The sequence below is a fragment of the Vipera ursinii genome (assembly GCF_947247035.1).
Source record: "Vipera ursinii genome assembly, chromosome: 3".
Taxonomy (NCBI): Eukaryota; Metazoa; Chordata; class Lepidosauria; order Squamata; family Viperidae; genus Vipera; species Vipera ursinii.
This window is the reverse complement of record NC_139516.1, coordinates 6,046,925-6,059,200: the sequence shown is the minus strand read 5'-3', so window position 1 is coordinate 6,059,200 and position 12,276 is coordinate 6,046,925. Positions and strand designations below refer to the sequence as shown.

General features: G+C 42.8%; 1 protein-coding gene across 1 annotated transcript in view; it reads right to left on the bottom strand.

Moving 5' to 3' along the window:
• The window catches only part of MYT1 (myelin transcription factor 1), a gene marked incomplete at both ends in the record, with an annotated part of 92,878 nt that overhangs the window by 60,974 nt on the left and 19,628 nt on the right, over nt 1-12,276 (bottom strand). Inside the window, 4 exons of the mRNA XM_083360834.1 lie at nt 561-674; nt 2,845-2,935; nt 6,977-7,111; nt 10,257-11,075. Of these exons, the coding sequence (XP_083216960.1) occupies nt 561-674; nt 2,845-2,935; nt 6,977-7,111; nt 10,257-11,075 (1,159 nt within the window). The remainder of the gene's footprint in view (nt 1-560; nt 675-2,844; nt 2,936-6,976; nt 7,112-10,256; nt 11,076-12,276) is intronic.

The window sequence follows — 12,276 nt, the reverse complement described above, 5'->3', positions numbered from 1 at the left end:
TTAACTAGCGCCCACATCCAGTCCACCCAGCTGTGAAGAAATGTTAACACACCACAGAAAATGAAAAATGGGACGTGGTGGTGGTGGGGAACTTCCTGTCCTTTCCATCTTCATAATGTCAACACAATCAGTGTGATTGTTGGGCCATCTGCATTGCTGTGTACACAGTAAGATGTGGCTTGGGACTCAGTTAAAAACCGTTTTTGGCCTGTCAGCTCAGAATTAATGGACGCTACAGAAGACCTTCCGGATTCAGTGTGCCCTGACTGGGAATATTACATTTTTTTTTATCGTTATTTATTTGACGGTCAGAGATGGATTAGTGGCTGGGAGGGATCCTGCCATTTCCCTAAATCAGGTGTGCCCAACCTTGGCCACTTTAAGACCTGTGGACTTCAACTCCCAGAATTCCCCAGCCAGCATAGCTTGGCTAGGGAATTCTGGGGGTTGAAGTCCACAGGTCTTAAAATGGCCAGGCTAGGGCACACATTCCCTAAAGTGTAACTGGCTTTTTGAGAGGAGAAGGAGAAACAGAGGTTAGCTCCATTTGGCTGGATTACCTGAGGATCCGATCTGAATTCGAGTGATTTTTTGAAGGGTCGCTGGATGGAGGCTGTTGCTTCTCGTGAGTTTTGGCTAATTTTTCAGCAGCTGCAATGGGACAGCCAGATAAACTATTGGAAGAAAGCAAGGAAGAAGCAGAAGAAAAAAAAATAACAGGGAAGAGGAATGCAGGGATTAAATAAAATAAACACAATAAAATAAAATAGAATCGTTATAAGAAGGTGTGCAGCGCCCTGGAGATTTCAAAATATTCTGCCGAGAAAAAAAAGGCTCACGCAAGAATGTCAACAACATTGTAAATCCTTCGAGATATATTGTGGGGGGAAAAAAACAATCCTAGTCAAGAATTAACCCAGCATAGAATGCTTGCACTGTTGAGCGCAGAAATCAGGCAGAAAATTTAATCACCTCAAAGAAAGGACAATGTTGACATTTTTTTTTTGACAATTCCCCAGGTACTTTCTTAGTGGTGACATAATCCCTGCTTCTAAAAAAGCAGTACAGGGTAGTCCTCAACTTACAATAGTTCATTTAGTGACTGTTCGAAGTTACAACATCACTGAAAAAAGTGACTTACGACCAATTTTCACAGTTATGACCATTGCAGCATCCCCATAGTAACATATTCAAAATTCAGACGCTTGGCAACTGACTCATACTTATGACGGATGCATGGTCCCGGGGTCACGTGATCCCCTTTTGTGACCTTCTGACAAGCAAAATCAGATTCACTTAACAACCATGTAAATGGAATTAAATGGAATTAAAAAATAAAATAAATGTTACTAACTTAACAGCTGCAGTGATTTACTGCTGTAAAATGGGATAAAGTTCACTTAACAAATATCTCACTTAGCAGCAGAAATTTGGCGCTAAATTGTGACGTAAGTCAAGGATTACCTGTACTATAGGAGTACAGGTAGTCCTTGACTTACAACCATTTGTTTAGTGACCATTGGAACTTACAGTGGCACTGCAAAAAGTAGCCGGACTTTGTACTTTTGCAGCAACCCCCCCCCGGTCACATGATCAAAATGTGGGCCAGCATTTATTTACAACAGTTTTAGCATCCCGGAGTCATGTGATCGTCATTTGCGACCTTTCCCAACTGAATTCTGACAAGCAAAGTCAATTGGGTGGAAGTGGGCAGCATTGACCCCTTTACAACCTGAGGACTTCAACTCTCAGAATTGCTGAGAGTTCCATGGTGGCTGAGGAATTCTGGGAGTTGAAGTCCACAGGTTGCAAAGGGGCCATAGTTGCCCATTTCCTCCCAATGGCTGGCTCAGGAATTCTGGGAGTTGAAGTCCACAGGTTGCAAAGGGGCCATAGTTGCCTTCCCCTGCAATGGGGGGAGCTTATTCACTTAATGACTGTGTGATTCACTTAACAAACATGGCAAAAAGGTCGTAAAAAGGAGTGTGACTCATTTAACCATCACCCCATGCTTAGCAAGGGAAATTCTGGTTCTCGCCATTGGTTGTAATTACGGTAATTCCTGTAATTCCCTGTAACGGTAATTATCTTGCCTTAAAACTGAATGGAAGCATAAACAGCCAGGGAGGCTATGGGGGAGATTAAATTTAGGTAGTCCTCGACTTACAACTATTTGTTTAGGGATTGTTCCAACAGGACTGAAAAAAGTGACTCATGACCCATTTTCACATTTATGACTGTTGTAAGATCCCCACAGTCACGTGATTAAAATTTGGGGGGCTTGGCAACTGGCATATATTTATGACAGGGGTCCCAGGGTTATGTGAAACCTTCCCAGCCGTCTTCTTGCAAGACTGCACGATTCACTTCACAAATGCAGTGGTTCGGTTAGCAATGGTGGCAAAGAAAGGTCATAAAAATGGAACAACCTTCATCCCACCCATGCCTTGCTTAACAACGCAAATGTTGGGCACAGCTGAGCTCATAAATCAAGGATTACCTATGGTGAAAACCACAACATGCCTATGGACTTCCTTCGTTGTTTTGTCACCACATAGGTGTGAGAATATCAAACATTTATCTATGAGACCTTCCAAAAAGTTTCTTTTTTCCTCATTTCCAGAGAAAATTCTTTTTTGTGTGTGTGTGCAAATGAAGGCATCGTGGATGAGAGAAAAATGCAAGACAGTTTCTCCTGCCACTCTCTTGTTTCCAGCCCTTTTCTAAATTCTCTCTCTTCCAGTTCAATTGCTGTCCCAATCAGCTAATCATATTTGCTAAACAAACAGCTTCCTGACCCATTATTATTTCAAATATCTAGGATACAGTGGAAAAATCACCTACCTTCGGTGAGTATTACGGTTGCTATTTACATGGCCCTGTCCGGTGCATCCAGGTGTTGGGCATTTTAATACATTCTCGTGCATGGCCAGAACTTGAGAATTAAAAAGAAAATGAGAAGAAAGGTGAGAAAGCAACAATAGTAATAATAAAAGGAGAAGTAACAGACTTGGCAGGGACCCTGGAGGTCTTCTAGTCCCACCCCCTGCTCAAGCAGGAGACCCTAATCAAACATAATAAAAAAAACAGATCTGTGAATATCTAGAAACAAAGAAAGTCATAACTAATAGCCAGAAAGGGTTTGTTAGACAGCTATTTGGCTGAAATGATATAGGGACCTTTCACACATGGGCGGGTGGGGCTGCTAGCTGCCGTCGGGGGTGCACGGCCATTTGCACATGCACACGGCACCAGCACATGCTGCATGCACGAATGGGGCCGCTAATGCCACACCAGTGCACGTGGTCCCGTTTGTATGCACACACGTGTGCACAATGATTTGGAAGCTGTGAGCACGGATAGGTTGGAGATCTCTGCTGTAGATAATAGATGTTAAAAAAATAGATGAGATAAATGAGAGACATAGATAGAAGAGATGATATAGATAGATAGATAGATAGATAGATAGATAGATAGATAGATAGATAGATAGATAGATGAGAGACATAGATGAGATGGTAGATAGATAAGACAGATACACCAACAGATAGACAGATAGATCAGGTAGATGATAGATGATAAAAGGATAGATACGAGAGACATAGACAGATGAGATGATAGACAAGCAGACAGATGTAGATGTTAAAAAGATAATGATAAAGAAACCTAGATAGAAGAGATGATAGATAGACAGATAAATGATATAGATAAGAGACGTAGATAGGTGAGATGATACACAGACAGACAGATAGATGAGATAGATGATAAAAAGATAGATACATAGATAGATGATAAAAAGATGAGATGATAGATGATAAAAAGATGAGATGATAAGATGGATAGATAGATAGATAGATAGATAGATAGATAGATAGATAGATAGATAGATGATAAAAAGATAGATGAGATAGATGAGAGACATAGATAGATGAGACGGTAGATAGATAGACAGACAGACCAACAGATAGACAGATAGATCAGGTAGATAATAATAATAAATAATAATAAACCTTTATTGTCAAAGTACAACATGTGTACATTGAGATTAGCTGAGCCTCCCCCCGTGCTCTCTCCCCCCAACACACAGTGACAACAAACCCTCCATCCTACCACACCATGTGAACCAACTACACCACACACCGACAGATAAGATATGAGAGACATAGATAGATGAGATGATAGACAGGAAGACACATATAGATGTTAAAATGATAATGAGATAAAGAGACATAGATAGAAGAGATGATAGATAGATAGATAGACAGACAGACATGATATAGATAACAGATGTAGATAGGTGAGATGATACGACAGACAGATAGATGAGATAGATGATAAAAAGATAGATAGATGATAAAAAGATAGATGAGATAGATGAGAGACATAGATAGATGAGATGGTAGATAGATAGACAGTTAGACCAACAGACAGACAGATAGATGAGGTAGATGGTAGATGATAAAAGGATAGATATGAGAGACACAGATAGATGAGATGATAGACAGGCAGACTAACAGATCATCCAGTCTGCTTCCTGCAGTGAAGTCAGATCTGTTCTCTGTTTCAAGGGATTGGGTTTCCATGTATATTTCTCAAACCTCTGATTCTTTAAAAGAAACATATATGGTTTAACCTCATTGCCTTTTACGAAATAAAAACCTTGAAAGTAAAGAAAAATATCTTTCAGAAGAACAGCACTTGCACTTATTTTTGTTTTTCATTTACCCATGAGGAAATAAACGACCAATGTTCCTTTCTCTTAGGGTGTTTTTTTGGGGTGGGTGGGGGTGGGTCTTCAGCCTTTGAAATGAACTGATAAGACAGATTGGGTTTTTTATTGTTATTTTTCATAAGCTCACACCTTTTCTTGAGTGAGGATTATAAAAGAAATTATTTCAGAGTCAGAAATAGCAAATATTTCCCCCTTGGGGAAAAAGTAAATGAAACTCCTCCACATCACACTGTCTTATTAAAATTTAAAACCCCTCAGCACCGGGCCTATTCAATTTTCTCTCCAAACATGTTGAGAAAAAGAACAATATCACTTTTCTTTTTTCTTTTCTTTCTTTTTTTTTACTGCATTCCATGGGCACCGATGCAGATAAAGTTGCTGATTTATCCCAGTTGAGCTGTAATAAATTAAAATAATAAATAAAATAAATAAATTAGGCTACCCCAGGCACTTTTGCTAAAGGATTCTTCATCCGAGCTCCATAATCAGCCTCAGGTTTTCCTCATTCTTCATGAGGAAAATCCACAATTTTCTGGAAATGGGCCTGGAGTAGTCTCACATTATATCCAACTAGTGTAGGTAATCCTCTACTTACAACCATTAATTTAGTGACCATTTGAAATTACAATACCACTGAAAAAAGTGACATATTTTTCACACTTTATGACCATTGCAGCATCCTCAAGGTCACGTGATCAAATTTTGGATGCTCAGCAATTGGCACATGACGGATTATGACGGTTACCGTGTCCTGGAGTCATGTGATCATCTTTTGCCACCTTCTGATGAACAAAGTCAAAGGGGAAGCCAGATTTATGTCACGAACTTAACAACTGCACTGATTCTCTTAACATTTGTGGCCAAAAAGGTCATAAAATGGGGCAAAATTCATTGGCTTTACTTAGCAACAGAAATTTTGGGTTCATCTGTGGTCCTAAGTCGAGGACTGCCGGTATACATTTTAATTTCACAATCTTCTTTGAGGATAAACGTGAAAGAAAAGAAAATTACAAGTGCTCCTCCACTTACACTGGGGAAAAAAGTGACTCACAGTTGGTCCTCGTGCTTACGACCGTTGTAGCATTCCTTACAGTCACATGACCAGAATTCAGGTGCTTGACAATTGGCATGTACAATGTTTTCCCGAAAATAAGACTTAACCAGGACAAGAAGCCCTAGCGTGATTTTTCAGGATGCTCGTAATATAAGCCCTACCCCAAAAATAAACCCCAGTTAAGTTTGTCAGCCAGATGGACGCATTTAGTACCATATTTTCCCAAATATAAGCCCTAACTGTAAAATAAGCCCTAATGCGTGTTTTGGCGCAAAAGGTAATATAACACCTGGTCTTATTTTCAGGGAAATACATTACTTATAACATTTGCAGTGTCCCAGGGTGATGTGTAGTGACAGATTTTATTTTCCTGGGCTCCAAGATCACCACAGATGGGGACTGTAGCCAAGAAATTAAAAGACGCTTGCTCCTGGGGAGGAAAGCCGTGGCAAATCTAGACAGCACACTAAAGAAGCAGAGACGTCACCCTGTCGACAAAAGTGCATATAGTCAAGGCTATGGTCTTCCCAGTTGCAATGTACGGCAGTGAAAGTTGGACCATAAGAAAGGCTGAGCGCCAAAGAATTGAGGCCTTTGAACTGTGGTGCTGGAGAAGATTCCTGCGAGTCCCTTGGACTGCAAGGCGATCAAACCGGTCAGTCCTAGAGGAGATCAACCCTGACTGCTCTTTAGAAGGCCAGATCCTGAAGCTAAAACTCAAATGCTTTGGCCACCTAATGAGAAGGAAGGACTCAGTGGAGAAGAGCCTAATGCTGGGAAAGGTTGAGGGCAAGAGAAAGAAGGGGACGACAGAGAATGAGGTGGCTGGATGGAGTCACTGAAGCAGTAGGCGTGAGCTTAGATGGACTCCATAAGATGGTAGAGGACAGGAAGGCCTGGGGGAACGTTGTCCATGGGGTCGCGATGGGTCGGACACGACTTTGCAACTAACAACAACAACAGGGTGATGTGATCTCTTTTTGTGGCCTTCCCAACCGACTTTCAATAAGCAAAGTCAATAGGGGAAGCAGGTCCACTTAACGACGTGTCATTCACTTAAGGACTGCAGCAATTCGCTTAAGAACTGTGGCAAAAGTACTTGGCCACTACACGGATGATGGTTCATCAGCTGTTTTATAAGAATTGCCCTAACTGTTACAGCAATGTAGTGAATTTTACGAGGCACTTACTCTCAGGAGGAATCCTGTCTTTGTGCGGGCAGCCAGACAAACTACGATGGTGAGGATAGAGTCCTGTGACGTGGCCGGTGCCATCACAACCTGGAGTGGGACATTTGATTTCACGCTTCTCGGGTCTTGAAGAATCTAAAAAATGAATGAAGAGGGTGCATAAACAAGCTTAAAATAAGATTTGGTTGGTGAGGGGAAACTAAGCTTCAATAAGAATCTTGAAAACAGGACATATAATGATTTCATGAGGTGGTTTTTACAAATACAGTGGAAATAAGCTGATTAAAAACATGTTATATGCTGATGTTATTATTGTGTGCATAAATACTAAAAATGTTTACATTCAACTTGGTTTGTACTGAAAACATTAAGAATTATATTTGTTTAATGTAGACAAAAGGAGAATATTACAGGAAGAAGAGAGGATCAGAAGAAATATATTACCAACGTACTGATTAATTGTAGAAATTAATTTATCATCGATTGTTTTAAATGCGTGAACCCAGACAACACGCTGCTCACAAAGCACTAAAGATTGTTATTGTAAAAAATTAATAAAATATATTTTTGAAAAAAAGGGTTTGGTTGAGTAGGATTTCTCCAAGAAACATGTTCAGGCATGTGGAACCATTTTTGTTTTCCCTAAACGAAAACGAAAGAGAAAGAGAGATAAAGCCAGTTTAATCTACTGGCTATGGTACCAGGCTAGAAAGCAGGTGACGGTGAATTCTAGTAAATTGCCTGAGACATGCAAGTCAGCCAGATGACTTTGGACCAATCACCAGGAGATGGTGAGTTCTAGTCCCTTAGGCATGAAGGCGGCTGGGTGACTTTAGGCCATTCACCAGGAGGCAGTGAGCTCTAGTCCCGCGGTAGCCAGCTGGGCGACTTTGGGCCAGGCCCTCTCCCTCTCAACCCAGCCCACCTCACAGGCTTATTATAATTATGGGGAGAAGGAAAGTGTGCTGGATATGTTTGCCTGCCTTGAGCTATTTGTAAAAATAATAAAGGTGGGATATAAATGAAGGAAGGAAGAGAGAGAGAGAGAGGAAGGGAGGGAGGGAGGGAGGGAGGGAGGGAGAAAGAAAGGAAGGAAGGAAGGAAGGAAGGAAGGAAGGAAGGAAGGAAGGAAGGAAGGAGAGAGAAAGAAAGAGAAAGGAAGGAAGGAAGGAGAGAGAAAGAAAGAAAGAGAAAGGAAGGAAGGAAGAGAGAGAGAGAGAGGAAGGGAAGGAGGGAGGGAGGGAGGGAGAAAGGAAGGAAGGAAGGAAGGAAGGAAGGAAGGAGAGAAAGAAAGAAAGAAAGAAAGAAAGAAAAAGAAAGAAAGAAAGAAGAAAGAAAGAAAGATCAGCATTCTGATCACCTGCTAGCCTTCCCAAGGGAACAATGTTTTGCCTCAGCAAGACACACAACGGGGTGGAAAATCACCTTATTTGCCTCATCCAGATGTCAGCGATGATACAAATTGCCTGGCTGGGAGACTTTTCATGACGGCTTCCTCCCCTTCCCGAAACCTTTCCCGATTCTCAAAGGTTCCCCAAGAAGCCGTGCAAAACGAAGCCACCCAAGCCCTTTCCTCTTTTCCTGAAGGAGCATTTCCTTTCCTTTTGTGCTCAAAGCAGCAACGGAAGCGAAATGTCCCTTCAAAGCTCTATAAGTGTGCCCACTTCATCCGGTTGAACTGGAACCCCGCCGTCATCAGAACTGCAGACGTTGCCTCAGTTTATTAACTCAAATGTCTATTTAATTCCAGGTTCCATCTCTGACAGGGATGAGGAAAGGTACCCTGTGGAAACAAGGTTCAGGCAGTCCTCGACTTACAACGAATCATTTAGTGACCGTTCAAGGTTACAACAGCAGTGAAAAAAGAGACTTATGACTATTTTTCACACAACCGTTGCAACGTCCCCATGGTCATGTGATCAAAATTCAGACGCTTGGCGATAAGTTCCTTTTTGCGACAGTTGCAATGCCCCGGGGGGTCATTTTGCGACCTCCTGACAAGCAAATTCAAGGGGGAAGCCAGGTTCACTTAACAACTATGTTACTAAATTAACAACTGCAACGATTCATTTTAACAACTGTGGCAAGAAAAGTTGTAAGACGGGGCAAAACTCACTTAACAAATGTTTCACTTAGCAACATAAATTTTCAGCACAGTTGGGGTCGTAAGTCAAGGACTACCTGTATAATAAGTAAGAAGCTCCCTCTGGAGCAGGGGTAGGCCACCTTGGCTCTTTTATGACTCGTGGACTTCAACTCCCAGAATTCCTCAGCCAGCCATGCTGAGGAGAAATGGAGACGTTTCCAAGCTGAGCCATGCTGGCTCAGGAATTCTGGGAGTTGAAGTCCACGAGTCATAAAAGAGCCAAGGTGGACTACCCTTGCATCTGGAGACTTACTCCTTATCGGAAGCCCGGTATTGAATCCAACATCTGTCTTTAGAGCTACGTTCTTGATCCACTCCTTTCTTAAAACCAGCTTTTGCCAAAGGTAACTGCAACATTGGGAGGTTACAGAGTTAGTCCTCGACTTACAACAGTTCATTTAGTGACCCTTCGAAGTTACAACGGGACCCAAAAAAGTGACTTATGACCAGTTTTCACATTTACAACCGTAGCAGCGTCCCCAGGGTCACATGATCAAAATTCAGATGTTTCGCAACTGGTTTCACACTTACAACGGGATCGTGCGATTTCCTTCATGAGGCAACTGGACTTTCTTGTTTTCGTTTGAAGACGTTTCGCTTCTCATCCAAGAAGATTCTTCAGCTCTGACGGGATGGTGGGGAATGGAAGGATTTATACTCCTTGCAGACAGCTGGTCATTTGCCTTCTTTTGGAGAGTCGTTGAGGCCACCTGGATCTATGTCATCAGGGTCACCTGAGTGGTGCAAATGGGTGCGGAGCCTTCTTGGAACTGCAGAAAGGACGGTGTTGTAGACTGGAGATAGATGGTGTCGTATCTCTCCCCCTCTGTTGAGAGAGGGCTGTTCAATTTTGAAATAGATGGCCAGTCAGAGCTGAAATGTCTTCAAAGGAACACAAGAAAGTCCAGTTGCCTCCTGAAAAAAGCATCCTTGGGACAACTATGACCTGGATGACTGAGAATCTCCATAGACATTTGCACGCTTTCTAACTGCTAGGTGCACAGGAGCTGAGGCAAGAACCGGAGCTCGCCCCATCTTGTGGTGCTGGGTCTCCAACCCAGGCCGTCAGCTTTGCAGCTGACAAGCTCAGCGTCTTTAACCCCTGAGGCATTGTGCCGAGCCATCTCTCCTTACCTTTGCTGTAATAGTTCTTCCTGATGGAGTCCAAGGTCTTGTTCTGCTTCTCCTCCGCTTGGAAATGTTTCGCGTGCTCTCCGGTCACCTGCTGGCCGGGCTCCCTCACCACCTTGACCTGTTCAGCTTTCAGGGCGATGGCCTGCTCCAACAGGCCCAGATTTCCCCGCGTCATCATGTCATACATCTCGGATTCATCGGTCACCGTGGACTTTTGGGAGTGGGAATCATCGTCCTTTTCATCGTCTGACCTCACCTCCACAATGACAGAATATTCCGGCTTGGGGTTGACCGTCGGTCTTTCACAGTGGGCTTGGGGGCTATCCTGAGAAATGTGAGGAGCTTCTTGACAGATTACCTCAGCCATCGCTTCCCCTTCTTCTTCCTCCTCTTCGTATTCTTCCTCTTCTTCTTCCTCCTCCTCCTCCTCCTCCTCTTCCTCCTCTTCCTCTTCTTCACGGTCTTCTTCGTCGTCATCCTCCTCTTCCTCTTCTTCCTCCTCCTCCTCCTTTTGCAGTTTGAACGAGTCCTCACAACTTGCCTCATCCTCCCGATGTTCCAGGCACAAATCACTGCTGCGCTCGCTGGTGACCTCAATGACTTCTTCTGCATCTTCTGGGTGGATGAGGATCTCCTTCTCGCATTCCTCCTCCACTGCTTCCTCCTCTTCCTCCTCCTCCTCTTCCTCCTCCTCCTCCTCCTCTTCTTCCGTTGCTTCTTCACAGAGTAGATGCATGGTGTTTCCCCCGCTGCTGGAGACTTCGCCTTCACTTTCCGACACTTTCCGTTCAGACACGAGAGTTCCTTCCGTTCTTTGGCCTAGATTGGAAAGAGATGTTCTTCAAAATTGTAGTAGCCAACCTTGGGGGGGGGAGGGGAATGTCCCTACTTTATTATGTGGTGTCTGAGGCTTTTGCACTGCAAGTCGAGGGAGATACTGGAGTGTCCTAGATGCACTCTGAGGTTGGTGGTTTTCTTGCAGACGTTTCCTGACCCAGCTAGGTAACATCATCAGTGCTAGAAGGGGGGAGGGCTTGGTCTCATATTACATTCTAGTGGCTTGCCCTATTAGTGTTGGTGGGAGTGGTCTAGGAGCCCAACTAAAGAACCTCCAAGACCACTCCCACCAACAGTGATGGCACAATCTGCTAGCTAGAATATAAATTGAAAGCAAAGCCCATTCCTTACTAGCACTGATGATGTTACATAGTTGGGTTGTGAAACGTCTGCAAGAAAATAACCCAGCTCTGAGGGCACCAAGGACCACTCAAAATGTAGCTCCTTTCTTAATTTTCTGGGTGAAGAACCTATGGATATATTATTCAGAGCAGTGGTCCCCAACCTTTGCTGCTTGAACTTAACAACCCTTCATTTAGTAACTGAACAGCACTGAAAAAAGTAACTTATGACTGGTCCTCACACTCATGACCATTGCAGCATTCCCCATGGTCATGGGATCAAAATTCAGGCACTTGGCAACGAGCACGTTCTTATGACACTTGCAATGTCCTGGAGTCATGTGATTCCCCATTTGAAGTCTTCCTTACCAGCTTCTGACAAGCCATGTCAATAGGGGAAGAGGGATTTGCTTAATAACCAGGCGATTCTATCAAGGTATTGATTTAACAGCTAACCAACTTATGTAATGAAAGATGTAAGATGGAATGATAGAAATGACTCAGCAGGGTCTGTGTCCCTTTAACAGCCAGCAGGGTCTGTGTCTCTTTAGGAGCCTTTGTATAAAAGGAAGGCTCTGCTGCTGTGTTCTCTCTCTTCCGTTTCTTACTGTAATTGTGGTTTGTTGGATCCTGCTGTATTAGTCGTGTATGTGTATTGTTCCTGGTGTATGATATTGTAGATAGTGTAAGATAAACCACCATTTAATACAAACCACTGTTTACTGTGTTGGGTTGGGTTTTTATAAATAGTTTTAATTTTAATATGTATTAATTTTATGGGCATAATGTTTAATGGCTTTTTAATTTTTGTATTCTATTTTTATTGTGTATTGCCCTGTTCA